Source organism: Ammospiza nelsoni, chromosome 7, assembly GCF_027579445.1.
Source record: "Ammospiza nelsoni isolate bAmmNel1 chromosome 7, bAmmNel1.pri, whole genome shotgun sequence".
Taxonomy (NCBI): Eukaryota; Metazoa; Chordata; class Aves; order Passeriformes; family Passerellidae; genus Ammospiza; species Ammospiza nelsoni.
Window position 1 is genome coordinate 2,396,709 of NC_080639.1, and position 27,511 is coordinate 2,424,219.

The 27,511-nt window shown below is 53.9% G+C and overlaps 1 protein-coding gene across 1 annotated transcript in view; it reads left to right on the plus strand.

The window, feature by feature from the left end:
- Positions 1-1,207: 1,207 nt before the first annotated feature.
- Positions 1,208-27,511, plus strand: part of SH3BP4 (SH3 domain binding protein 4) — a 34,349-nt gene continuing 8,045 nt past the window's right edge. The window contains exons 1-3 of the mRNA XM_059476463.1: positions 1,208-1,322; positions 22,142-22,341; positions 25,130-27,492. Coding sequence (XP_059332446.1) covers positions 22,221-22,341; positions 25,130-27,492 — 2,484 coding nt within the window. The 5' untranslated portion in view covers positions 1,208-1,322; positions 22,142-22,220. The remainder of the gene's footprint in view (positions 1,323-22,141; positions 22,342-25,129; positions 27,493-27,511) is intronic.

Genomic DNA, 27,511 nt, shown 5'->3' on the forward strand with positions numbered 1-27,511 from the left:
CTGGGATGAGGCTGGCAAGCCCCAGCTGACCCCCAGGATGGGGGTCTGGCCACACAAGGACCTACAGCCACCCCTTTGCCACCCCACTTTTGTCCCAGCCCGGCCAAAACTCCGTCTCCTTCTGCCGTGCTGGGCGCAGGAGGAGCCAGCACCAGGAAGAGGAAATTTAATCATCAGATCCCGATTAAACCCAGGAAAAAACAAGGAGGGGGGTGGGAAGAGCAGCGGCTCGAGCAGCCCAGAACCATCTGCTCCGGTATTTCTCACTCAGCTGCTTTTCCAAAGGGTGTCCCAATGGGAGATGGCCACCGTGGGGCTGTTGGTGGCCACCAGCTCTGGGTGCACTTTGTGTCCATGCCTGTCCTGCTGGGTTGATGCTCCTGGTAGCCCATTTCCTAACCCTGCATCCCAGCCAGGATGCTCCCTCAGTCTGTGGGATTTTAGGGAGCACAACCCCCTTTTTCCAGCAGAAAAAGCTGGAAGCCACTCTCTGATAGTGCTTAACACGAGAAACCAGAGCTCAGCCTTTTCCTCCGCGTTCCTCCTGCCTTTCCCACCCGGGGAGAGCAACAGGGGCGGGATTTCTGCTTGACCAGGATTTTGCAGCTTGACAAAAAAGGCCAAAAAAAAAGAAGTGAGGGAGGGGAGCCGGGTGAGGATAAACCTCATTTCCCCCAAGTTTTGAGTGTGAGTGTCACCACCACGAGTGTGCCCACACTGCACGTTGTGTCCATGCCTGTCCTGGTAGCCCATTTCCTAACCCTGCATCCCAGGCTGGGATGCTCCCTCAGTCTATGGGATTTTAGGGAGCACAACCCCCTTTTTCCCCTTTTTCCACCGCGAGTGTCACCACGGCGAGTGCGGCCACCACGGCGAGTGTAACCATGGCAAGTGTCACCACCACGGTGTGTGACCACCAAGTGTGACCACGGCGAGTGTCACCACCGCGAGTGTCACCACGGCGAGAGTGCCCGCGCTCACACCGGGCTGGGCGTGGCTCGCACTCCCCCCTTGCACAAGGACCCATTCCCATTCCCCCATCCCGCTTTTCCCCATTCCCATTCCCCCATCCCGCTTTTCCCGTCCTTTTCCCCTCCCCACGTGTTTTACACCCCCCGCCCCCGCCATCCCCCGTTCCCCCCCCCCCCGCCCGGCACCCCCCTCGTTCCCGCCCTCCGCGGGGCCACGCCCCTGCCACGCCCCGTGACGTCAGCGGGGCGGGCGCGCGCGGCCGGTGCCGGCGGGAGCGCGCCCGGAGAGCGGCGGGAGCGGGGCCGGGTTCGGTGTCGGTGGCGGCGGTGGCGGGGACGGAGCGGGCGCAGGTGAGAGCCGGGAGCGGGGCGAGCCCGGGGAATGCGGGAGCGGCTCCCGAGGGACCCCGGGGCCGGCGGGGAAAAGTTTGTGGCGGCGGCGGAGGGAGGGAGGGAGCAAGGAAGGCGGTGGCGGCGGAGGGTCGGGGCTGAGGCGGCGGCGGAGCGCGGGGCGGCGGCCGGGGAGAGAGGGAGCGAGAGTGGCTGTGTGTGTGTGACACCGCGTGTGACACCGGGAGTGGGCTTGTGACCGCGTGTGAAGTGTGTGTGAGACTGTGTGCGAGTGTCGCGTGTCCGCGTGTGGCAGTGTGACACTGTGTGTGTGTGCGGCACTCTGAGTGTGACACTCTGAGTGTCCCTCGTGGGGCTGTCACTGTGTGTGTGTGTGTGACACTCTGAGTGTCCTCCGTGGGGCTCTGTGTGTGTGTGTGACATTCTGTCCTCCGCGGGGCTGTCACTGTGTGTGTGTGACACTCTGAGTGTCCTCCGTGGGGCTCTGTGTGTGTGTGTGACATTCTGTCCTCCGTGGGGCTGTCACTGTGTGTGTGTGTCCTGTTGGTGTCTGAGTGTGTGACACTCTGAGTGTCCTCTGTGTGCCACTCTGTGCGTGTGTCCTGGGTGACTGTGCGTGCCACATGTCCCCTGTGTGTGTGACTGTGTCCCTGTGTGTCCCTGTGTGACTGTGTGTGACCGTGTCCCTGCGTGTGACTGTGTCCCTGTGTGTCCCTGTGTGTGTGTGACTGTGTCCCCTGCGTGTGTGTGACTCTATGTGCCCGTGTCCCCGTGTCCCCTGTGTGTGTGACCACATTTTGTGCTCGGTGTTCTTGTCCCCGCGCTGTCCCCGCTGCCATGTGCCGTGTCAGGGTGCCCATGCGGCTCCGTGTCCCCGTTCCTGTGCCCTGTGTGTGCACCCCCGTTGTCCCCCGGGTCGCGCTGGCACTGCCACGGCGATGGACACGGCTGCCCGGGCTGTTGTCACCCTGCGCTGTCACCGCTCGTGTCCCGCGGCCAGCAGCGCTCCCGTTCCCCATCGGCGCCGCCGGGACGCTCCGAGCCGCATTCCAGTGGCTGTGCCCGCCGTGCCTTCTCCAGGAGGGCTTTCCCAGCTCGCCCAATGCCCTCGCTGCTCCCTGCTGGCTGCCCGGGGATGCTGCGGGGGCAGGGATGCTGCCAGGGCTCGGTTTGGGATGCTTTGGGTCATGGGATGCTGTGGGTCCAGGGATGCTTTGGGAACCAGGGATGCTTTGGGTCCAGAAATGCTTGGGAGCCAGATGCTTTGGGTCCAAGGATGCTTTGGGTCCAGGGATGCTTTGGGGCCAGGGATGCTTTGGGAGCTGGGGATGCTTTGGATCTAGGGATACTTTGGATCCAGAAATGCTTTTGATCCAGAAATGCTTTGGGTCCAGGGATGCTTTGGACCCAGGGATGCTGTGAAGCCTCAGTTCCCAGCTGTTGCTGCTGGGTGGAAGAGGTGGAATTGTGCAGGCTCCAGGAACACCAATTTCCTGGGATCCCTGCCTGCTCAGGAGTTTAGGCTCGGCATAACTTTGGGACAGCGGGGACTGTGAGGTTGTTCTGTGCCCAAATGAAACCACGTGGCATCAAAGCCCCCAAACCCAGAGGAGTTCTGTGGGGTGTGGGATCAGGTGGATGCAAATTCCCAGCTCTGGGATGCCCATCACTGCCTTCCTCCCCTCTCCAGCCTCCCTGAGATTTGCAATGATTAACTTTTGGCTGTTAATTAATACATAAATTAAAAGGTAATAATGCTGAGTGGAGCTTGGGTAGGAGTTGGAGTGGAGGCTGTGTGGTGTTGCCAGCTGGGCTCTGGAATAAGGATCCACCCTTGGATTCCTCCAGCCTGGATGCTTAAATTTGCCTTAAAGTAGAAAAATATTATTGGTATTGAGGATAACATCCCCCTGGGATGGCTTGTAGGTCTGACAGGGGTGGGTTTGGCATTGGGTTGATGCTTGGGCTTGAAGCTTTCACAGAGCTTTTCCAGCCTAAAGAATTCCGGGCTCCTTGGAATGTTCACATCTCCTCCTTCCTGGCTCTTCCTCCTGCACAGCTGTGTTGGTCCCAGACCCTGCAGAGGGGACAGCATCTCTGGTCCCAAACCATCCATGCTTCCCTCAGCTTTCCATGTTCTTCCCACGGCGAGCTTCACCCCCCTGGTCGCTCACAGCAAAATTCCCATTTTTCTCACCACCCCCCATCCCGAGCACATCCCCTCCTGGCTGGGGAATTTTGCAGGCAGAGATGCCAGCTTTCCATGGCTCTGCATGTCCAAAATAACCCCGTTCAGGCTGTGGAAGGGAACGTGCTTTTCAAAAATAGCATCTCCCTTACTTTTAATCAACCGGAGCCGGAGCAGCGTGGAGCGATTGCAGCCGGCACTCGACGTCCTAATTGTGTTTGCCTTTTAATGAGGGGAAAACTATTTGCCAAGCTAAAATATTTATTTTAGCCTGGTGGGGTTGCTCTCAAGAGCTTGTGGGGATGGTAAGGAGGTGGTTTAGACACTGTATGTGTGTGGTTTTGTTTTTGTTTTAATGGGAAAAGCATTTAAATGTGGCTTTTTGTGGCCGGGGCTGTCTGTGCAGGGGGATTTGCATCTTCCTCAGTCTCCTTCTTTCCAGGGGGGGTCTGAGAGCTGTGTCCCCTCCTGGCTGGATTTCTGCTGGCAGCTGGCACAGGAGGGAATGCAAATACCCTCACCTCATGTTTGGCACCTGCCTCTTCTCTCCTGCCCTGGAAGCACCTGAGCTTTGTGAGCTGTCCCCAGGGCTCCACAGGAGGTGGTGAGGAGGTAGGATGGGTTTTTATGGAATCATGGATTTTCCTGAGCTGGGAGGAGCCCACAGGGATTGTCCAGTCCAACCCCTGGCCCTGCACAGACACCCCAACGATCCCACCCTGTGCATCCCTGCGAGTGTTTTCCAAACATTCCTGGAGCTCTGGCAGCCTTGGGGCTGTGCCCATTCCCTGGGGAGCCTGGGCAGTGCCAGCACCCTCTGGGGGAAGAACCTTTTCCTAAAATCCAACCTAAACCCCCTCTGACACAGCTCCAGCCACTCCCTCGTGTTCTGTCCCTGTCACAAGGAGCAGGAGATGGAAACACCCAGGAAAGTTTGGTAGCCAAGTGTTGACTTCCCCAGTGACCAGTGGTGAGTCAGCTTTGGAACAAGGGATCAACCCACTGGGAAATGTGTTCCTGCTTATTAACTGGGATATCTTATTAACTGGGAAATCTTATTAACTGGGATATCTCTGCTCTGGAGCCAGGCTGGGGGATGCTCACCTGGGGAGGAGAAGGCTCCAGGGAGAGCTCAGAGTCCCTAAAGGGGCTCCAGGAGAGCTGGAGAGGGACTGGGGACAAGGCATGGAGGGACAGGACACAGGGAATGGCTCCCAGTGCCAGAGGGCAGGGATGGATGGGATACTGGGAATTAGGGGTTCTGCTCTGTGAGGTGCTGGCACAGTTTTTAGAGCAGCTGTGACTGATCCCTGGGGAAGGTCCAGGCCAGGCTGGATGGGGCTTGGAGCAGCCTGGGACAGTGGAAGGTGTCCCTGCCCATGGCAGGGGTGGGATGGGATGAGTTTTGAGGTCCTTTCCCACCCAAACCATGCTGGGACTCTCTGATGGCTGCAGCAGGGTGTTCATGGAGAGCAGAGTGTGGGTTTCCCTGCCCTCTGGGCATTTTCTCCACTGCCAGCACCAGCTCAGGACCCATCCAAGCCACCCCCCAAAATTTCCAGAGCGAGGTTTAAAAGCATATAACGTGTCCCCCATCTCTTCCCTCAGCAGGAGCTGCTGCCCTGGGCTCCCTCCTGGCCAGCACTGGCCCTGCCCAGGGCTTGGGCACAGGGCTGGCATTGTCTGGGGGCCTTGGCAAGGCTGTGCCAGCCTTGGCTGGGCCGGGAGCACGTGGCTGTGCCGGTGCTGGCACTGGGAAAATCCCTCTGATGGAATTGGGGGGCAGAGAAGGGGCAGGAGAAGCCCTGCAGGTGGTGGGGCTGAGCCCTGTCACCAGCCTGTGGGGACACCAGGGCAGCTGTGCTGGTCATTAATGATGAGTTTTGCTGCTTTCAGAGGGATTTGCAGCCCCAGCTGCCTCCGTGGCCCCAAATAATGTTTGGGGTTTGAGGAAGGGGGGAAAGGGAGAAGGCTCTTGCAGCTTTGGCACGTGCTTGTGCTGACAAGTCCCTCTGCTTCCCAAAAACAGGACTTGCTCCCAGCAGCTCGGATCTGGTTTTTAGTGCTCCAGTGAGCACATTAACACCACAACCATCCACGCTGAAGGGTGATTTTTGAGGGTACCTGTGGCTTCTCCCCCCTCTCTGTGCTCCTCCTTGCACCCTGGGGTCCTTGGGGTGATTTCTGTGTATTTCTGTTCCTGTGGGCTCCTAAAGAAAAGTGTGGGAGTCAGGATGGGGATGTGTGGGATGGCTCCCAGCAGCAGCAGGGAATGCAGGAATGCACATGGAATCCCTCTGCTGCCTCAGGGGGGCTGCAGGCCCAGGAGTTTCCCAGGGAAAAGTAAGTTTTTCATGGATCAAAGAGCAGACCATAGAACTTCCAACTCCTCCATGGTGCCCCTGGAGTGGATTTTTGTCCCTCTGCTGGGAAGTTGGCATTTTGGGTGGGTTGCATGTTTTTGGGAGGAATCAGTGTGCCACCAGCAACATTTCCTGGCTTTAATCCCAATTTTTGGTGGCCTCCATTGGGAACCCCATGGGAAATTTTCTATTTTTAACCTGCTGGTGGATTTGTGCAGGGGTTTATTTTCAGTGCCAGGAGGCAGCTGTTCCCATTCCCATTTCCCATTCCCATTCTCATTTCCATTCCCATTCCCAGCTGGCATATCAATGGCAGAGTCATGATGCTCTCTCTCATTCCTGGGGCTAGAAAAGTGTTCCTGCTTTTTCCCTACCTGAGTGGTTGTTCCTGCTCCACCCAGGAGAGGAGAGCTTGTGTCAAATCCAGCTGTGGGAAGCTGGCACATCCCATCTCCTGCTTGCAGGATCACCACAGGATTCCAGAACTGGTTTGGGATGGAGGGGACCTTAGAGCTCATCCCATTCCAATGGGCAGGGACTTTCCCAATTCCAGCCTGATTCCCCAGTTTCTTTCAGTTTGGGAGAGTAAATCGGTAGCCTCAAACCTCTGTAGGTGAAAATGCAGAGGTGGAAGGTGGCCCAGTCATTACTTATTTTGTGATTGCTCTGGTGTTTCTTCCAAATGAAAGAGAAATTATTTAGATGGGATATTAGGAAGGAATTCTTCCCTGTGAGGTGCTGGCTCAGTTTTCCCAGAGAAGCTGTGGCTGCCCCTGGATCCCTGGAATTGCCCAGAGTTGGACATTGGAGCAGCCTGGGACAGTGGAAGGTGTCCCTGGAATGGCAGGGGATGGAATGGGATGGGCTTTAAAGGTCCCTTCTAACCCAAACCATTCTGGCACTGGGTTATTTTTCATATTTTTCATACTTTTAATATTTTTCATATTTTTCCTACTTTTCATATTTTTCATATTTTTTATCACCTGGCTGCCTTTGTGTAAATTGGAGGGGTGGTGATGCACATCTGGTTTGCAGTCCTGTTAAATGATGGGGAAAACTAACAATAATAATAGTAATAGTAATAGTAATAATAATAATAATAATAATAATAATGGAAAACTTTAATAATAATAATAATGATGATGATTATGATTTTCCTTTTCACTGCTCATTCCCTGCAGTTGCTTCTTCTCCTGCCCCATAGGAGGGTCGCCCTGGGGACCATCCCAGCATTTTTGGGAGAGGAAATCACAGCCAGGGAGCCAAACCAGATGTTTTCCAGCTGACTCCAGAAAACCTGGGCCCAGTAGAGATTCCTGGTTTCAGCTCATCCCTGCTTCCCTCTCTCCAGGGGTAAATCCAGCTGCTGCCCTCCTCCTACCCTGCCTGGATCAAGGGCTTTAGGCCATCCCCATGAAGTGTTCCAGGTTGTTTTTGGAGGGCAGGGTCAGCGTGGTATGTGGCCTCCTTTGAGCAGCACCGGCTGTTCCCTTAGGAACAGGGAGAAAAAGGCTTTTTTGCAGTTGAACAATGGGGAGAGGAGCGGGGCAGGAAGTGTTTTATGTGATCCCAAGGGTCTTTCCTTGGGATCACAGCTTTTTCTTTATCCCAGATTCATAACCCTGAGTTGTGAATCTGGGATAAGTCCGAGAGTGGGTTTGGTTGGATTTCTTAGCGTGTGCAGGGCTGGGTGCAGCATCCCTTGTTTTGTTGGTGTGGTGCGGGGAAGGTGCTCAAGTTACCCACCTAAAATCACCTCCACAGGTCAAAGCATGGAGAAAAGGAGCAGGAAAAAGCCCCAGGAAGTGGAGTAATGGATGCAGTGGTCACCAGGGAGTTCAGCCAAAGCCTCCCCATTCTCACACACGTCCCTGGCACCGAGAGCCGTGTCCGATGTGAAATCCCCAATTCCTGCCCCATTCCCTGCTGCTGCTTCCCGCTCCTGCCTCGCATCCGTTCCCAGAGCAGCTGGGGGGGAGCTCTGCTGGGTCCCTCGGAGCAGAGGCTGCTCGAATTAAACAAAGAGAAACTTCCCATTTCTTTGCCAGCCAGCCAGCGCTGCTCCGGCTTCCGGAAAATGGCAGCGCTGGAGGCGGGCGAGCAAAACAAAACAAAGCAAAACAAAATAAAATAAAATAAAACAAAGCAAAGCAAGGCGGCCCCAGCCAGAGAGAAAAAAACCCTCCTCACCTCAGAGGCATTTCCTTGCTTTCTTTCCCCCCCTTGTCCAGCCTCTCTCCCTCCCCATCCTGGCTGCTCCATTGAAAACCTGCCATCAGATTAGGGCTCCCGGGGTGGGGCTGCTCTGGGAAGCATTTCCCAGGGAAAAGCAGGGAAAGCCAGCCTTGGGAATAGCTCTGCTCTCTGCCCCAGATCCCCTCCCTGCTTATTTTGCCTCAGTGGGGATTTTTGGGTCAGGTTTTTGGGTGTGTGTGGCTTCACTTTTGGGGCAGGTTGAGCTGTTGGAACCCTTGAGGAAGTGCAGGGAATCGTTCCCAGTGGGCCTGGGAGCAACTGGTCCTTGCAAAAAAAAAAAAGGGGGGAAAAAAAAAAGATGCTTGAGAGCATCCTGGAAAAAATAAAAAGAGATCTGCGAGTCCATCCCACAAAAGCAGGACCTGTGTGATTGTATCCTGCAAACAAAAAAGGAGGAGGAGGTAGGAAATGCATCCCAGAGAAAGGAGGAGGTGGGGAGTGCATCCTGCAAAAAAGGAGGAGGAGATGCATGAGTGCATCCCAGGAAAAAGCTGGAGGGACAGGGACAAAAAGAGCTGTGCATCCCACAGAAGGAGAAGGGATGGTGTGGGTGTGTCCTGGAAAAAAGAGGAGCTGTGCGAGTGTGTCCCATTAAAAAAAAATTAAAAAAGGATGAGGAGATGAGGGTATCACTCAAAAGGGGGAGATGTGAGTAAATCACACAAAAAAGGGGAAGCTGATGGGGGTGCATCCCAGATAACAAAAGAGAAGATGCCCAAGTGCATCCCAGGAAAAGGAAGGAGGAGAAGGGAGTGGTGCATCCCACAGCTTGTCCTCCCTTGTTCCAGCTCCTCCTTCCCTGTGGGTGCTGTTGGCGGCTGCAGGTTCCTGTGGTACCTCTGCAGGGATTGCTCAGGTGGGACAAGAGGGTTTTTTTGGGAAAAAGGATGAAAACCTGGCATCCCCAGCACCAGGATGGGTTATTTTAGGATGTTTTGTGTCTTTTTTTTTTTTGATACCAGCTTCCTAGAAAGCATCTCCTTCCAGCAGCTGAGCTTATCAGGGAGTGAGACCCCAAAACAAGGCTTTCCTGGAGTCTTTGGAAGTGTTTTCCTTGCCTTTGTGGGAATGGACAAGGAGTTTGTTACCCCTGGAGGGTGGTAATTACCTCGTCAGCAAAGCAGAGCCCCTGTGCTGCCAGTGCTGCCCTTGACCAGCTCAGAATTCCAAGATTTGCTTGGGAAGGATGCTCTGGGATGGGGACATCTCTGTGGTGCTCTCCTCCCCTGCCTGGCTCTTCACATCCTGCCAAATTGGTGAAGTTTTGGGGGATTTGGGGCTATTTTGTTTCCCCTGGGAGCTGCTGGAGCCAGCCAGTGCTGCAGAGGAGCAGCTCGCTGCCCTCAGTGCTTCTTCCAAGCAATTTTTTCCATCTCTCCTGAGCTGCTCCTGAGCTGTGGCTCCTGCTCCCCAGGGAGAGCTGCCTGAGAGTTAATGGCTGCTGGAAAAAAACGCTTTAATTATAACTCAGTTAGCCAGATGGTCCATCTGGGCTCCTGCAGAGCCTGCTGAGATCCATGGAATGAGGTGGCAGCAGCTCCACCCTGGTGATGGGGAGGACGCAGGGACCCATCCAGATCCCCATGGGATGTGCTGTGCTCTCCAGAGCATCTATCCCTGCTCCTGGGAGCTGTTTGACAAGGGCATGGAGTGACAGGACAAGGGGGAATGGCTTTAAACTCACAGGTTTGGAGGGCAGGGGTGGATGGGATATTGGGAATTAGGAATTGTTCCCTGTGAGGGTGGCAGGCTGTGGCTGCTCCTGGATCCCTGGAAGTGTCCAAGGAGAGGTTGGATGGGGCTTGGAGCAGCCTGGGACAGTGCAGATGTGTCCCTGCCATGGGAATGAGGTGTGCTTTGAGGTGTTTCCAGCTCAGAGCATTCCGTGCCCCTGCTGCTGGCACATCCCTGCAGCTCCTGCCAGGGCAGAGCAGGAGCTCCTGGAACATCCAAAACATCCAGGACACATGGCCAGGCATGGAAAGAGTGAGCAGGGGGAAGCCCTGCAGGCTGTTTGAGCAGAGGAATGCGGGGGTCTGGAGCAGGGATGGGGCCCTGGAGCAGGGATTTGGGATGGAGGAGTGTTTAACCCTTTCTCTGCTCTGTGACCTCTCCATCCCCATCCCAGCTCCCTGTTGTAAAGCTTGGCTTTACCCACATCCTGAGGGAAGCTGGTTCTCCTGGCTGGGATGGGAACCTCAGTGCTGGCAGGTGGAGATGAATCCTTGGGGCAAAAGGGAGGAATGTGTGTCCTGGAGGGTTTGGATACCACTGGGGAACGGCGTGGGGAAACTGAGGCACAGCGTTGCTCCGTGGGGAGGTTAAACCGTGGTCCCTGCAGTTGTGGTGCTCATCTCTCCAAAAATGGGCTCTAAAATCATTCCTGAAGGGCTCCCAGCTCAGCCTCAACTCCAGAACTGTGCATCTCCTTGATCCCTTTTTTTCTTCTATGCATGGGAATCATTTGGAAGCAGAGGTCTGAGCCTATTCCATGGAAATCCCACGATCCACAGTGCTGCATACACTTCTGCCTCACTTTTGCCTTTCACCAGAAAATCCTCATCCCCCTTCCTGCTCTCACCAAAAAAAAAAAAAAAAAAAAAAAAAAAAAAAAAAAAAAAAAAAGTGAGTAATGCTGGAGAAATTTGGGATGAGGCCCAGCAAACGATCGGATATCCGGCTAAGCAGGGCTCTGACTTTTGGACTGAAAGCTCCCAGATGAATAAATGCAGCAGGAGGAATGGCAGATTTTGAAGGATTATGTCTTTCTGGTGGTGCTCTGGTTTATCTCTCTTTAAATCTTCACTCTGTGGAACTTGGGAATGGCTTTTTTTCCTTTTTTTTTTTTTTTTTTTTTTTTTTATTTTCTCTTTTTAAATCGCCTCAATATATTTGTTTTATGCTCAAGCAATAACACATTTCCCGTCGTCCTGTTAAAAGCAGAGCTGATGGTATTTAAAAATAATACTGGTGCCAGTTGTCTTGTGATGCACATCATGTGTTCTGGCTGTAAATGTTGTTTACAGGCCAAAAAAAAAAAGCTGAATTCACTGCAAAAGTGGCTTGTTGGGAGGCTAAAATGCCATCCAAATTGGATGTTGCCCTAAGGAATAATGGGTGGTGGTGGTGACTGTCTCCCTCTTGGTTTTCTTTCCTCCTTCTGGACCCTGCTGAAAAAGTTCCCTTTTTTTTTCCCCCTGTTGATTGAGTACTTAAGTCATTCTTCTAAATATAAATCTCTCCTGATGTGTCAGCTGCGCCTGGGATTTCACTTCTTTTATGTGGCACTTCAAGCAAGTTTTAATTAAAAATTAAAAAAAAAAAAAAAGAAAAAAAAAGAAAGGTCCATCTGCATTGGGTTGATATTTAGGGAGTTTTTTCCCTCATCAGGAGCGTGTCTAATTCCAGCCTGACCCTGCAGAGCATCCTCAGCTCCTGGAAAGTTCTTGCTGTGTCCTGCTTGGAATCGGGGAGTGGTTTGGGTTGGAAGGGACCTAAAAGCTCACCTCATTGCAGAGCAGGGACACTTTGCACTATCCCAGGTTTTCCAAGCCCCATCCAGCCTGGCCTTGGATCCAGGGGCAGCCACAGCTTCTCTGGGCAACCTCGCCCTCATGGGGAACAATTCCTCCCCAATATCCCATCTCTGTCACTTTAAAGCCATTCCCCCTTGCCCTGTCCCTCCAGGCCCTTGTAAACCACCTCCCATTCCCTGGAATTCCAGCTCTTTTCCTCGGGGTGGCTTTTCAGTCAGTGCTGCTTCTCCTGGAAGGGCTGTCCCATCACTGCCGCAACATCTGCTGTGACCAACAATGAGATGTGGAAAAGCTCCATCCTGATAGGGAAAAAAAGTAATCTGGGATGTTGATGTTGCTGTGGGAGATGCTGGGAGCAGGAGGTGTTGTCTGGGCAGGTCGCTGGAGGTGCCATGGATTCGCCTCCTCCTGCTGCTGGCAGCCCCATGTTTTGGGTCTGAAAATTAAAAAACACATCTCTGAGCTTGTCAGAGCAGCCTCAGAGCCCCATGTTTTGGGTCTGGAAATGAAAAAACACATCTCTGAGCTTGTCAGAGCAGCCTCTGAGCAGGGCTGGTGGTGGGACTGGAGTTGTTCTCCACAGGAACCCACAAATGGAGGGAGGGTTCTGTGCTGCTCACAGGGAATGTGAGCCAGGGGTGCTTTGTAGGGCTTTCTAAGCTCAGTTTAGTCCTTGCTTTTTGAAAAGAGCTGTTCTTGTAGAGAGAGAGGACAAGCTATGTCTTGTCTCCTAATTTGGGCACTTGGTTGGCCCCAAACCACCCCTTATCACAGCTGATAACGCTTCATCCCTCATTCAAGCTCCAAAACCCCAAAATTCAGCTCTGCACTGTTTTACATACGGGAATCGAGCAACCTGGTCTGGTGGAAGGTTTGTTTGCCCATGGATGGGCCAAGAAGGGCTTTAAGGTCCCCTTCTAACCCAAATCCTTCTGGGATTTTCTGTGAAATCTCAGTGGGAATGAACGGAGCGCGTGGCTCCGAGGTTCCTCTTGGGCAAGGAGAAGCCCAAGGGCAGGTCTGTCCCCTTCCAGCCTTGCCTGGGGGTGACTTCTTGGGGAATAACTTGTCCTCTGGAGATGTTCCCTCCGTGGTGGCTCGATTTTTAAGGGATGCTCCTGTGTCTGATGCACTCGTGGGAGGTGTCTTGTCCTTGAGTTGTAGAAATTGCTCCACTCAAGAAATAAAGCTCTGCCGTGAGCAGGGAACAGCCTGCCGTGGCTCTAGGATGGCTTTCAGGTATCATTTCAGTTTTGCTGCAAAAAAAATGTGTTTGAGATTCAGCCCTGCTCCGTCCAGCAAGGAGAGTAATTTTGAGCTAAGGTTTTTGCCAGATTCGCATAAATTACTATTTTTGCGCCAAAGCATCTTGCTAAATAAGGGGCATCTATGCCCAAAATGTCGTGCCAAGGGTTGTGTCCTGGCCCAGAGAGGCAGCTTTGCCATCACACACGATGGGGGCTGCAGGGAGGGGACTTTGGCTCTCTTTGGCACCACGTTAATCCCAGCACGGCCTCGCCTGTTCTCAAACTGACGCAAAGCTGCGGCTCAAAGTTCGTGTCTTTGTTTGCAGATAAAGCCTGCCCATAAACATTTGAGGCTTAAAAAATGATGAAATTGGTTTCTTATCAGCCATCTGACCCACGGTGATGGGACTGGGCAGCTCTTAACATGGCCAGACCGAAACAACAAAACCTGAGATGGGGGTGAGTGGTGTTGTTTTGGGGTTTTTTTCCCCCTTCACGGCACTCTTGATGCTGTGGAAAACGCTTGGAGCCACTGCTTGGGTGCTGTCTGACCTCCCTCACCCCCAGGCTGAGTTAATTTGCAGGTTGCAGGGAGTCTCTGTGCAGTCTGCTGGGCTTTAATTTGGGGGTAATTAATTAAACAAGCAGGCGCGGCGCTTGCTCCTGTGTTGCATAAACAGCAGCCGGCTCTGGTGCATCTCAGGCACCCTCCTGGCTGGCACAGGTAGGTGTCTGCACCTGGAAAGCTCATCCCCACCCCTGGAGAAGCTCTGGGCTGTGTTAAAGTGAGGACTTGAGCTGCCGAAAGCCACCTGAAATGAGCCAGGTGCTCTTTGTGTCCTCGGAATGGGTGTGGTGTCCAAAGCCTGCTCTGGATGGAGGCAGGAACACGTCCTGGGATGGGTCTGCAGGTGAGGTCAAACCTGAGAGGTCGTAATCCAGGCTCTGGTTGGTTTAGATCAGATATTAAGAATAAATTCTTCTCTGTGAGGGTGGCAAAGCCTTGGCATAGGATGCCCAGAGCAGCTGTGGCTGCCCCTGGATCTCTGGAAGTGCCCAAAACCAGGCTGGATGGAGCTTGGAGCAACCTGAGCTAGTAAAAGGTGTCCCTGCCCATGAGACAAACTTTAAGGTACTTTCCAAGCCAAACCATTCCAGATTCTCTGATCTGACTCCACATCCTTGCATCATCACCTGGGATTTTGCTCTCCGGGTATCCCTGCCCTCTTTCTGACATGGAAATCCCTGGGTTATGTGATTGGGTGAAGCATGGAGCATCCCATGAAGCAACCCCCTCTTTCCTTTCCCATCAACTCCAGCAAAGGGTTAAGCTGCTTAAACCCAGGTGTCCCTGGCAATCTGGTTTGGGAATGTTTACCAAAGAGGAGCTTAAAAAAACCCAGCTGTTTTGAGGGAATTCTTTGCAATGTGCTGATTCTGTTTGTTTCTGCTCAAAGAGAGGAAAGAAAGGAAGGTTTTTGGCTCCTGTCAGCATTTTCAGCATAGCTGAGGGTGTCCTGTAATCCAGCAGCAGATCACTGATGGCTTAATCAGGAAGGTGTGCTAGAAAATTAAACCAAGGGGGTTTAATTTTGGATTAACTGGACCAGTTCTTGGATTAACTGGACCAGTTCTTGGAATCCAGAGAGGTTTCATTCATCATTGCTTGGTGTCCAGGTGGCAAGCTGGGAACAAAACCCCTTGTCTTCCCCCAAAAATGGACTTCCTGACTGAGGATACCTGGAGATGGATCAGTCTTGGTGGAGTGCTTGGGCGGGGAGAGCAGCGTGGAGCTGTCTGTGCTGACCTGCTGGGAGCCGCCTCATCTCTCTGGTGCTCTGCAGCTCATCCCTGGAGCTTTGTGCTGTCCCCTCTGCACCAGCTGTGGTGGCAGCCTGTCCAGCCAGCAGCACGGGTGACTTTGCTGTGCCTGCCCTTCCCTGGTCACGCTGGTGGGGCTGGTTTTCCAGCCAGGAGCAAGGAGGACACGTGGCACTGCAGCAGCTCCTCTGCGCCAGGCAAGGGCAGAGCCACTGCAGGGTGATGGGGACAGGGCTCTGAAGTGTCCAAAGCTCTGTCATCATCTCCTGGGGGAAGCTCAGCAGTTCAGGGACTTTTGGTTTTGACAGCTCTTGATGGCCAAATTAGCATCCAAATTATCCTAGGAAGGAGAAGCTGCTGGGACTGCGGCTGGAGGGTGGGAAGATAGGGAGCTGCTCCAGGATTTTCTCAATTAATGCCCTTAGCCTTCAAGCTTTTGTGGATCTGCTTGGTTTGAGATGGGGAAGAGGGGCTGAGTGACCCCCCTTGGGTGGCCATGAGATGGTTCTTGCAGCACCCTCAGAGGTGGGAAGCTGTTTCCCCTCTTTTTGACTTCCATGGTTTCCCTTACTCTGCTCTTTGTGGGTGTTGGTCTGAGATCTCCTGGGTGACCATGGTGTCTGTGCGCATTGTCCTGGTGAGTCTGGCAGGATCTTTTCTTTAGAAGTGTCTTTTTGTGTTGCTCTGGGAATCTGGGTTTCACTTCTCCTCCACCACTGATTGCCTGTGTGAGCTTGGGCTGTTGCCTGATCCAGCTCAAATCTGAGTTTCCCTGCTTTGAGAGACATTTGGACCATTCTTTTGGCCCTAAGCATCCTTCAAAGCCTTGCTTTGGCTGTGGCCAAACTCTTGGGCTTCTGAAGGACTTTGGAGGGCCTGTGAGGGCTTGGAGGAGGACAGTTCTCTCCTGGACTCCTGTTCCATCCAAGGCTTTTAAAGCTTTTATGACTTTTGTGTTTAACTCCTCTGGGAGCACAGCACTGGATGTGACTTTGGTTTTTTGTGGTTTTGTTGGTGCCCATGGGACTTATCTGGATTAAACTCCTTGCCCTGCCAGAGGGGCATCCATCCAGATAAAAACCCAGAACACCTTTGGGAGTGCCCTGCCTGAGTTAGGAATTGTTTCTTTCTCTTGGAAGAACATTGTGCACACAGCAGGGGCAGACCAGGACTGAACTCTGCCTCTTCTGACACAAGGGCTGGTGGACATCAGATGGGATTCTGCTCCTGGTGGAGATGAGTTTCCCTTCCCTGGCCAAGAGGTCCAGGTGAGGCTGCAGAGCAGTCCCCACTGAGGTCACCTTTGATCTCACAGCCTCACCAAGAAATGTTTGGGCAGCCAGCACCTCTGGGATTTTACCTGGCTCTGTGGAATGCAGGAATCTGTTCTTGGGGAGTGCCGCGCTCTCCGTGCCGGCATTCCACCAGCATCCCTTGCACCAAGGACCATCCCACTGGTGACATCCCTCTGCCTTGGTTGTTTTTGGGAATCTCAGAGGGGGTGGCTGGTCTTTCAGCCCATGGTAGTGTTGAAACCATGGAAGCAGGTCCAGCTTTCTTTGCTTCCCTGTGTTATCAGGACGGGCATGTGTGTCGTGGTTTTGTTGCTGTGGAGCATGAGGATTTGGGCTGTTGTCCCAGGAAAAGCTTTTTTGTTTCTCTGTGAACCTCACAGGTGTTCCTGCCCTGTGCAGCACCTTCCTTTAGAGGTTCTTTAAACCTCTGCCATGCCAGCACCGTTTCCAGGGATTTGGGGTGGGCTTTGAGGTTGCTGTGGATGCCTGAGGGTGGTTCCTGCATCTCCAGGACTCTCCTGTGCCATGGCATCAGTGCTGGGCAGTACAGGAGGTCCTGCAGGGAAAACTCCCATTTCCCATCCTCAGGACTGATTTATATTTGAGTCTCATGCAGCTGGGGATGGATCTTCAGGGGGATATTCCTCGTGCTCCAGAGTGGCTGCTACAAAAGGAAGCTCTCCCATTGCCTGTGAAGGATGACAGGGAGGCTGTGATGGACACCAGGCACCAGCAGCACACACTCTGCCTTCATTCCCCTCCCTTCTCCATGGAGCTTGGCTTGCCCTTGCCTGGCAGCAGGAGCTGAGCCAAGCTGGAGCTCCAGGGCAGGATTTTTCCGCGGGGAGCGGAGGGCACGGCGTGGCACGGGGTTGGGTGCAGCCCTTCCCACATCACACGCTGGGAACGGGCTCCAAAGCAAAGCCTTGGGACGTGAGGAGGGCTGGGAGGTCCTGATGCTTCCACAAGTCCCTTCTTGTTTGCTGGGAAAAGGACTAAAGGAGCCCTTTAGTGTCGTGTTCCTGGCAGCTCCTCGCGCTGGGACGGACGTGTGGGTTCACACCAGGCTGTTCTTCCTGGTACAAAGAGCTGGTGTTTGGTGTTGTCTTTAGGGGTGGTTTTATCTCTGCCTGGCCTGGGTGGGTTTTTTGTTTTCCTTTTCTTTGGAAGATGAAAGCGTTGGCTTGGCAAACACAAGCGGTGAGGGAGGAGGAGGAGATAAGAGAGAGGCAGCGGGGTCAAGAATCACCGGGCATGGCTGGAATCACGCTGGGAAAATGCTTGGGCCAACCCTCTGAGGGGAAAATCCCAACAGCAGCCGGCTCTTCCCCACCCATCACCATCAGCAAGGCTCATGGAAAGGACCTGCATCACCAGGAGATGAGCCACAATGTTATCATCAGTCTGTTCCTTGCCACCAGCTGCTTCCAAATCCATCCCAGCCTTGCAGGAGGCTGCAGAGGAGCCGGGAGGGGCTGTGCTGATGTTTGAATTGGATTTACCTTGCCAGTTTCAAGGGCATTGTGCTTTTTCTACCTGCCTGAAGATATCTGTCAGTACAAGCATGGGAAAAGGAGGGAATTCCTTTTCCGTGGGATCCATTTCCACTGGGGGGAAATGTGGGGAGCGAGTTGTGTTGTGTCATAGCCATGAGGGAGATCTTGAAGGTGAAGAACTCACAGGGCAAAACCAAGTTCCTAAATCAGATTGTTGGCTAAAATTTGGAAGTTTTGGTCACTCTGGGGCTTTTGACAGCTGTTTTTGTAGGGCCGTTGCACCTTGCAGTGGGTTGGTGTCATCCAGGGTGTGGAGGGGTCATCTGCCCCCATGGATTTGAGTTACTGGGGGTTTTGTGATTGATAAAAGCAGCATTTGCAGTAAATTCAAATTGTGTGGGACAAGCATTGTGGGGAGCGCTGTGGCTCTGGGACATGAATTCCTCCCTGGGAAAAGTTGAAATTTGCTCATATCTAAGCAAAGCCGACTGTTTGTAAAAGAAACCTCCAAAAACTCTTCTGTGTTTGTGGGAGAGCCAGAGGAACTCGACTTTGGAGGAAGAAAAAGCAAATTAAAAGCCATAAAGCAGCAAGTGCCTGGAGTTGATCTTGGCTCTGCTGTGGGGAGAGGATGATGAGGGATTGATTGGAAGCTCAATTTTTTATTTTTTTCCTCAATTTTCAATTTGTGGCCAAGAGTAGGGTGGGAGATTTCTCTTGAGCTTACACCACAGTCTTGAGAGGCTTTCAATGGATTTTCCAGGGACAACAGGGTGGTAGTTATGGCAGAATTGACCAGTCCTGTGTCACAGTGGCTTCTGTTCCTTGTGCTTCCCACGGACATGGATTTGCCCTGGTGGGATGGACCAGGGGATCCATCCCACCAGGGATGGAGGTTTGGGAATGTGGGATGGGCAAGGATGTGCACAGGCATGTGCAGGGATGTCCCTTGGCTGCCCCTGCAACGACCTGGCTCCATCTCCAGCCCTGCTGGTGCTTGGTACCACCCAGCCCTGCCTCTTATCAGCCCAAATTCCTGGCACCAGTGGTTTCCCCTCACTGAGGGCTCCTCTCCCACCTGCACCACATCAGTGCTTGTTGGAGAGGACCTTCCCTTGGCCAGCAGCAGATCCTGCTTCCCTCCCTCCCACCCTCGGGCTGTGCGCTTTTGGGTGTTCCCGTGGTTTTATGATTGCATTTCTTTGCTCCAAGACGTAGGGTTGGGCTTTTTCCCAGGATTTTTCCCTGTCCTAGCGTGGCTGGGTGCCCGTGGTGTGTGTTTGATAGCTCAGTGTCCAGCCAGAGGTGGGTCCATCCCATAATCCCATCAGGAATGATGGCTGGAGCTGGGCAGGACGGGGCTCTGCTGTGCCAGGGGGTCTTAGGGGCCTGCAGAGTTGGATTTCTGGGATAAATTCTACGAGACATTTTGCAAGGAGTTGTTTTTAACCTTCCGTGTTCAAGCGCTGCAGGAGAAGTTTGGTTTCGTTTTCAGTGGAGTTTTAGTAAGTGTGGTATTTTTAGCAAGATGTGACACTGTCACCAGCCCCAGACCTGCTGCTGCTCCATGCCTGGGGGGACCTGAGGGAGCAGCTCCGTGTTGGGGATGTTCAGGTTGGAGTTTAGGAAAAGGTTCTTCCCCCAGAGGGTGCTGGGCACTGCCCAGGGAAGGTTCAGTGCAGGGGCAGCGCCATCCATGCCAGGAAGCTGTGAGGATGCACCCATGGAAATCTGCTCACCAGGGCTTCCCTAAAGCTTTCCCCAGCTCCCAGCAAAGCCTGCTTAGGATTTGGGAAAGAAAAATGTCCCCCTCCGTGGGGCCCTGATTTGTTGGGATGGATTTATTGGGATGGGGGGAGCTGGCAGCAGGTCCCCCTGGGCTCCTAGGGCTGGATTTTCACCCTGCAGCATTCCCTGTCCCTCACAGGGGAGAAAAAAGCAGCGTGAAAAGCAGGTGTGGGTGCCTTTGAGGAGCTGCTGGTGCTGTCTGGTCGCCCACTGGTTTCCTTCCCCCCCACCCCATTCATTTCGGATGCTGTCTGTGGCTTCGGGTATAAACAGATGGGGCTGGGTTTCCCCCTGCTCTATATTTAACCCCAGGCTAAATTTAAAGCGCTTCCAGAGGAGTTTGCAGACCATTGTCTCGGCGATTTCTAAACAATTCTTGCCCCTTCCACCCTTTGTTCCCCCCTCCCCCCACTTATCCCTTTTTTCCTCACACAGCCCGGATTTGAGGTTTTGCTGGTGATCTCTGCATTCAGAAACATTTTGGGTCCATCCCCAGCCCCAAAATATCCCAAATCCAGCTGTAGGGAGGGCCTGGCCCCCATCCTTCAGTGTGTGTGAGCATCCTTGCATCCAGGAGGGACAGACAGACCCGGGATGCTGCTGTCAGGACAGGAAATGCCTTTCCATTATCCCTCGTTTGTGTGTAGATTCCCACTGCCTTTGGAGGCCTCAGGGTTCCACGCAGAGGGGATTTTTCCAGCTGTTCCTCCACACAGCCACATCTGGCAGAGGCCTTTAGCAGGAAGTTTCCCATCTCCTTATATAAATAGAGGTGGGGGGGGAAGCATCCCTGCAAATTCCAGGCTTGTGGATCTGTCAGTGAGAGCCATCAGGGCTGTAGCTGCCATAATTACTATAAAATTCATTTGATGCAGGTGTTTCAAAACACATTCGTGGCTTACACTTGGGTTTTTTTCCTACTTTGTGCAGTGCTGCCCAAGCAGGGGGGAATTTTGGGAAGCCGCAGCAGTTTTGTTTTATTTTATTTTATTTTATTTTATTTTATTTTATTTTGTTTTGTTTTGTTTTGTTTTGTTTTGTTTAAATTTTATTTTATTTTGTTTTATTTTATTTGTTTTATTTTATTTTATTTTTATTTTATTTTTTTAACAAGAATTGCCAAAATCAGTGAGGTGTGGGGTCTCTGGAGGGAGGCACTGTGTGTTTGGGTTCTTTCCACATTACCTAGAAAAGCAGCAATCCCAAATGACATTAATGGGTGGAACTGGGTGGATGGTGAACAGTGCCAGCCAAGTGGAGCATCCTTCCTCCCTTCTTTGCTTCCTAATGGAGATTATTCCTCCTTATTCCTGCTTATTCTTGCTTATTCCTGCTTATTCCTGATTATTCCTGGTTATTCCTGTGTCTTGCCCCTGGCAGCAGCTCCAGGTCCCCTCTCTTACCTGTCCCAGCTCTGATAAGCTCAGCCTTGACTCCAAGCCTGGTTTTCCCTGTGTTTATTCCCAGCAGGAGCCGACAGGAGGGGAGGCTCTCCTCGAAGGGGAAAATGTTTGCACACAAGTTCTCCCTTCCCTTTTCTGGCTCTGTGCATCCCCTTCCAGCCAGCCACATTCCTGGCATACCAGCCCTGGGGATGGCTTGGGAAGCAATTCAAGCAGGCTGGAGTATCTCCTGTTCAGGCTCTCCCCCTGCAAAATTTCCTCTTGCTGCATTCCAGAAAAGGGCACTGAATCCTTCAGGAATTGCTGCTCCCCCTCACAGTGCCTGAGGAGACATCAGCTCTGTGTTCCCACCTCAGGAATTTGGGTCTGGCTGTTGTTTTCTGTTGGATTTCATTTTCAAGCAGAGGGAGGAAAAGAGAAAAAAAGATTTGTATGGGAGGGGGAGAAAGGAAGAGCAGCATTAGGAGTGGATGAAAATCCCTTTGTAAAACAAAGGGATTTGGATATAATTTCTAATTAAAACTTTTATGGTTAGGACCTGCTGGTGTTTTGCAGCCAGGCTGGAGCTTTGTGGCAGCTCTGAGGGAGCGGGAGGCAGGGGCTGAATCCAGAATTTCCAGGATGATCCCGACAGCATTCCTGCTCCCTGGTGCAAACCTGGAGTAGCAACTCATGGCTCAGGCTGTGCTCCAGCCGTGCCTCAGCCTCTCCTGCTCATCCTGGCCCATCTGGCCCCTGTCCCAGCTGCAGAGGACACGGGTGACGTCAGGGGAGCTCTTGCCCATGCTTGCATCAGCCACCACCTTGGTGGTCGGAGTGTCCTGTGGGAATGGGCTCCTTTTCCTCTCAGCTCCACTGGGCTCATCCAGCTACTCTTCCACAGGGGCTCTGCAAGTGTTTCTGGAAAAAAAAAAGAGGGAAAATTTGATTTTTCCTTATTTTTTTCTTTTATTTTTGTCGTAGTCAGTGCAGGAAGGGATGTTGCTGTGCCTGGTTGGCCAGGTGAGGGGAGAGCAAGTGGAAAGAGCCGGTCCCCATCCTAGGAGGTGCTGCAGTGGGAGAGAGGGATGTGAACAGGGAAAAAGCCCAGTCCTGTGGGTCTTTGTGCTCCCACAGCAGCCTGGTGCTTGGTGCTTTTATAATTGTGTTACAGCAACCTGGAGATGCTTGGGAAATGGGGAGAAGAAACAATTTGCAGTCCTGGAAGCAGCATATTCCCAAAAATCTCCTAAAGGCCAGAGGGCTGCTTCAATGGAGTTGTGTCCCTCATGGTGCAGGCCCAGGCTGTCCAGGGTTCCCTGGGAGCATCCAGGTTGTGTTCCAGGATGGGGTAAGGAGAGCAGGACAGGCTCTCCTGTGTGGGCATCAGCGTCTGGGTGCCGTGGGGAGCCTTTCTAACAGCCTGGCCTCTGTCTGTGTCCCCCAGGCTGGTTCCCCGAGGTGACAGCGGGCTCCCCGTCGCCGGCAGAGGGGCCATGGCCATGTAGGGCCCGCCGGGAGCGGCGATGGCAGCGCAGAGGATCCGGGCGGCCAACTCGGGAGGGCTCCCGCGCTGCCGCTCCGAGGGCGCCCTCATCGACCTGGGCGAGGCCTTCGCGGCCGAGAGCGCCCTCTGCGACGTCAAAGGTGCCTGGGAATCGTCCCCTTCCTCACTCCAACCCATCCTCATCCTCTGGGAGGGCTGGAAAAGTGTCTGGGCATCCCCCCCTCCTCAATCCAGGCCCATCCTCACCCCCTGGCAGGGCTCAAAAGGTGCCTGGGCATCCCCCCCTTCCTCATTCCAGGCCATCCCCAATCCCTTTGGAGGGCTGGAAAGGTGCCTGGACATCCCCCCCCTCCTCGTTCCAGGCCATCCCCACCACCTAGAAGGGCTCCAAAGGTGCCTGGACATCACTCCCTCCTCATTCCAGGTCCATCCCCACCCCTGGGAAGGCTCAAAAGGTGCCTGGGCATCCCCTGCTCCTCATTCCAGACCATCCCCACCACCTAGAAGGCCTCCAAAGGTGCCTGGGCATCACCCCCTCCTCATTCCAGGTCATCTCCACCACCTAGAAGGTTTCAGAAGGTGCCTGTGCATCACTCTCTCCTCATTCCAGGCCCATCCCCATCCCTGGGAAGGCTCCATAGGTGCCTGGGCATCCCCCCTCCTCATTCCAGGCCATCCCCACCCCTGGAAGAGGTCCAAAGATGCCTGGGAATCATCCCCTTCCTCACTCCAGGCCCATTCCCACCCCTAGAAGGGCTCAAAAGGTGCCTGGGCATCCTTCCCTCCTCATCCAGGCCCATCTCCATCCCCTGGGAGGGCTCAGAAAGTGCCTGGGCATGCCCCCCTCTTTATTCAGGGCAATCCTAACCCCTGGGAAAGGTCAAAAGGTGCCTGGGCATCCCCCCTTCCTCATTTCAGGCCAACGCCACCCCCTAGAAGGTTTCAGAAGGTGCCTGGACATTCCCCCCTCCTCATTCCAGACCATCCCCACCACCTAGAAGGGCTCAAAAGGTGGCTGGGCATCACTCTCTCCTCACTCCAGGCCATCCCCACCTCCTGTGAGGGCTGGAAAGGTGCCTGGGCATCTCCCCCTCCTCATTCCAGACCCATCCCCACCCACTGGGAGGGCTCAAAAAGTGCCTGGGCATCCCCCCCTCCTCATTCCAGGCCCATCCCCACCCCTGGGAAGCCTTGGTGACACCAACAAGGTGGTGACAAAAGTGTTTCCCTCTCCCCAGCGCTGGGAGCCTGCAGCTTGCTCCTCCAATAATCCTTTTTAGGTTTGGGTTTTTTTCCAGCTTTTATTGCTTTTTTTTTTCTCTGCTGTGTTTTCCTTTTATGCTGCGGTCAGGTGGGAGGGGAATTGCTGCTCCCCTGGCAGGAAAGCATCCCAAGGAAAAGCTCCAGGTGGAAGCTGGAGAGCAGCTGAGGGCCTTGAGAGTAAACACGCACAAAGGAGATTGTTTTTGCAGGTGTAGCACCTGAACATCAAACACTTGCTGCAAATTAGATGGGTTTTAATGCAAAACCAGGAATTGCTCCTCTTATCCAGGGGTTTCAGCACATCCCTGTTAACCCCTGCATGCCCAGCTGGAGGGACAAGGGCCTCTTGCCTGTCTGATCTGGCACTAAAAATGCTCCATCCTGCAGCATGACCGAGTTAACAGCGGCTTCCAACCTAGCAGGCTGCCAAAAGAATTCCAGTTTGGAGTTTCTGTGCAGTTTCCCACTGGATGAATGCCCCCACACCTTTGCCTGCTGGCAGAGGATGTGTACAAAACTCTTCTCCTTGGAATACTCAGCCCCCCAGGCTATATTTAAAGGCCTCTCTTTGCTCAGCTGTATCTTCCCTTTTTATTGTGGGAAGTGAGAAGTGCTGCCAGCCTGTGAGTGGAGGCTCCAGGGATGTGCATTCTGAGCTCCCATCCCTTTGTCTCTGGGATTTTAAGGGCTTCCTGTGTTTTCTAAACTCCCTTTTCCTCCCACAGAGCTCTGTTGAAGCAGGTGCTGTCCCAGTTCCCTTGCAACTCCCTGTTGGTTAATATCCAGCTTTCCTTGTTTTCCTCAGACTCTCTGGGGAGGCAGCACACATTTAACCATTGATGTGGCATCATCTGCAGCTTGTTTTTAATGCTTTTTACAGAAACACATCCTGAAAATGAGAGCTAAGCCAATAAATAGGGTGACAGTGTAGGCTCAGCCCAGCCTGGATGTAAATTGGGATTCTCTAGCAGAAAACTCTTCCACTGGCACTTCTGAATGGGGTTTGGAGATGCTGCCAGCACCAGAACAGCAGTGTGGGAGGGAGGGGTGGGATTCTGTGAGGGTTCAACCTGGGTAACCTTCAGAACCACAGATTGGTTTGATTTGGGAGGGACCTGAAAGCAGAAGACATGTTCCCCTAGCCCAGGTTACTCCAAGCCCCATCAACCTGGCCTGGAACACTTCCAGGGATTCAGAGGCAGCCACAGCTGCTCTGGGCATGTTTCAGATGTGCAGGAGAGGGGTTGCAGCAGAGCAAGAGGGTTTTTAGCCTGTAGGGAGAGTTATCTTGGGTTTGGATGAACCCTTTAGGGAAGAGAGGTGTGAAGGTACCAGAAATAGTGGAGTTTTCTTGAAAAAAAATTATGGAGAAAAATACCTACAGGCTTGAGAGACTGCCTAGGGAATCAGTGGACTTGCAAGTGTTCAGAAAACACATAGATGTGGCATTTGGGGACCTGGCTTAGAGGTGGACCTAGCTGTGCTGGGTTAATGGTTGGACTCGATGGTCTTGGAGGCCTTTTCCAACTTTAATGATTCGGGGATCTCAAAACCACCTTCATCACTAAAAACAGTGTGGAATGATGACCTGGAATGAAGGCTTCCAAGTCAGTGGTGGCTGTGCTGAGCATTTCTCACACTGCTGTCTCTTCCTTGCCTCCTCAGTGCCTTCTCCCAGTGCCTTGCTGGTGGACAACCCCACGTCCTTCGGGAACGCCAAGGAAGTGGTGGCGATCAAGGACTACTGCCCCACCAACTTCACCACGCTGAAGTTCTCCAAGGGGGACCACCTGTACGTGCTGGACACGTCGGGAGGGGAGTGGTGGTACGCCCACAACACCACGGAGATGGGCTACATCCCTTCCTCCTACGTGCAGCCCGTGGGCCACCGCAACTCCTCGCTCACCGACAGCGGTGTCATCGACAGCCTGCTGGAGAGCCCCGACGAGGGTGTCAAGGAGCTGGACCTGCTTGGGGAGTGGGCTGAAGGGAAGAGAAACTCTGCCAAATCCTACCACAACAACCCCTTCCTGAACGGAGTGCACACCAACCCGTTCCTGAACGGGAATTCGCAAGCGGCGCCCGGCTCGGACAAAGAGTCCGACTCCAGCGTGGCCGTGGATTTGTTGCTCTTTGATACGGCAGCTCCCACGGCAGCTCTCCCCACTTCAGCTGCCAACAGCAGTTTGGGGAATCTTTTTGATGAGTTTCCCTCCACCAACAGGCTGGATGTGGAGCAGCCCGTGAGGAGGGACAACCCCTTCTTCCGAAGCAAACGCTCCTACAGCTTGTCCGAGCTGTCTGTCCTCCAGGCCAAGTCGGACGCGCCGGCCTCCTCGGGTTTCTTCAGCGGTTTGAAGTCCCCTACCCCCGAGCAGTTCCAGAGCAGGGAGGATTTTAGGACAGCGTGGCTGAACCACAGGAAGCTGGCCCGGTCTTGCCACGACTTGGATTTGCTTGGCCAGAATCCCGGCTGGGGTCAGACGCAGCCGGTGGAGACCAACATCGTGTGCAAGCTGGACAGCTCCGGCGGGGCCGTGCAGCTGCCCGACACCAACATCAGCATCCACGTGCCTGAGGGCCACGTGTGCCCCGGCGAGACGCAGCAGATCTCCATGAAGGCCATGCTGGACCCGCCGCTGGAGCTCAACAGCGACAAGTGCAGCACCATCAGCCCCGTGCTGCAGATCAAGCTCAGCAACATGGAGGTGAAGACCTTCATCATCCTGGAGATGAAGGTGTCGGCGGAGGTCAAGAGCGATGCGGTGAGCAAGAGCCTGGTGGGGCTGCAGTGCCTGCGCAGCGACATGAAGGAAGGGCCCTACACACCATTGCAGCTGAGCTATTCCTATGGGGACACCATCCAGGTGCAGCTGGAGAACCTGGAGCCCTGCATGTACATCGCGGCTGTGGCGCAGGGCCAGAACATCCTCTACCCTTACACCGTGTGGGATTACATCAGCAAGAAGATCACAGTGGGCGTCTATGGCCCCAAGCACATCCACCCTTCCTTCAAGACCGTGGTGGCCATGTTCGGCCATGAGTGCGCCCCCAAGACCCTGCTGGTCAACGAGGTCACCAGGCAGTGCCACAGCCCGGCTCCGGTCGCCCTGCAGCTCTGGGGCAAGCACCAGTTCTCCCTGTCCCGGCCCCAGGACCTCAAGCTCTGCATGTTCTCCAACATGACCAACTACGAGGTGAAGGCCAGCGAGCAGGCCAAGATCGTGCGGGGCTTCCAGATGAAGCTGGGCAAGGTCAGCCGCCTCATCTTCCCCATCTCCTCCCACGACCCCAACGAGCTGTCGGACTTCACGCTGAGGATACAGGTCAAGGATGACCAGGATGCCATCCTCACCCAGTTCTGCGTCCAGACGCCGCAGCCGCCGCCGAAGAGCGCCATCAAACCCACGGGGCAGAGGCGGTTCCTGAAGAAGAACGAGGTGGGGAAGATCATCCTCTCCCCGCTGGCTGCCACCGCCAAGTATCCGGTTTTTCAGGACCGGCCGGTGTTGAGCCTCAAGTACGGGAAGCTGCTGAAGACAGTGGTGAGGCAGAGCAAGAACCACTACTTGCTGGAGTACAAGAAGGGAGACGTCATCGCCCTCCTCAGCGAGGAGAAGGTCAGGTTGAAAGGGCAGCTGTGGACCAAGGAGTGGTACATCGGCTACTACCAGGGCAAGGTCGGCCTCGTGCACACCAAAAACGTGCTGGTGGTGGGCAAGGTCAAACCCAGCTACTTCTCTGGGCCGGACCTCACCACCAGCCTGCTGCTGGAGCAGATCCTGAGGCCCTGCAAGTTCCTGACCTACATCTACGCCTCGGTGAGGACTCTGCTGATGGAGAACCTCAGCAGCTGGCGCTCCTTTGCCGATGCCCTGGGCTACCTGAACCTGCCGCTCTCCTTCTTCTGCCGGGCGGAGCTGGACAGCGAGCCGGAGAGGGTGGCCTCTGTGCTGGAGAAGCTGAAGGAGGACTGCAACAGCGTGGAGAACAAGGAGAGGAAGTCCTTCCAGAAGGAGCTGATGACGGTGAGTCTGAGGCCTGGCG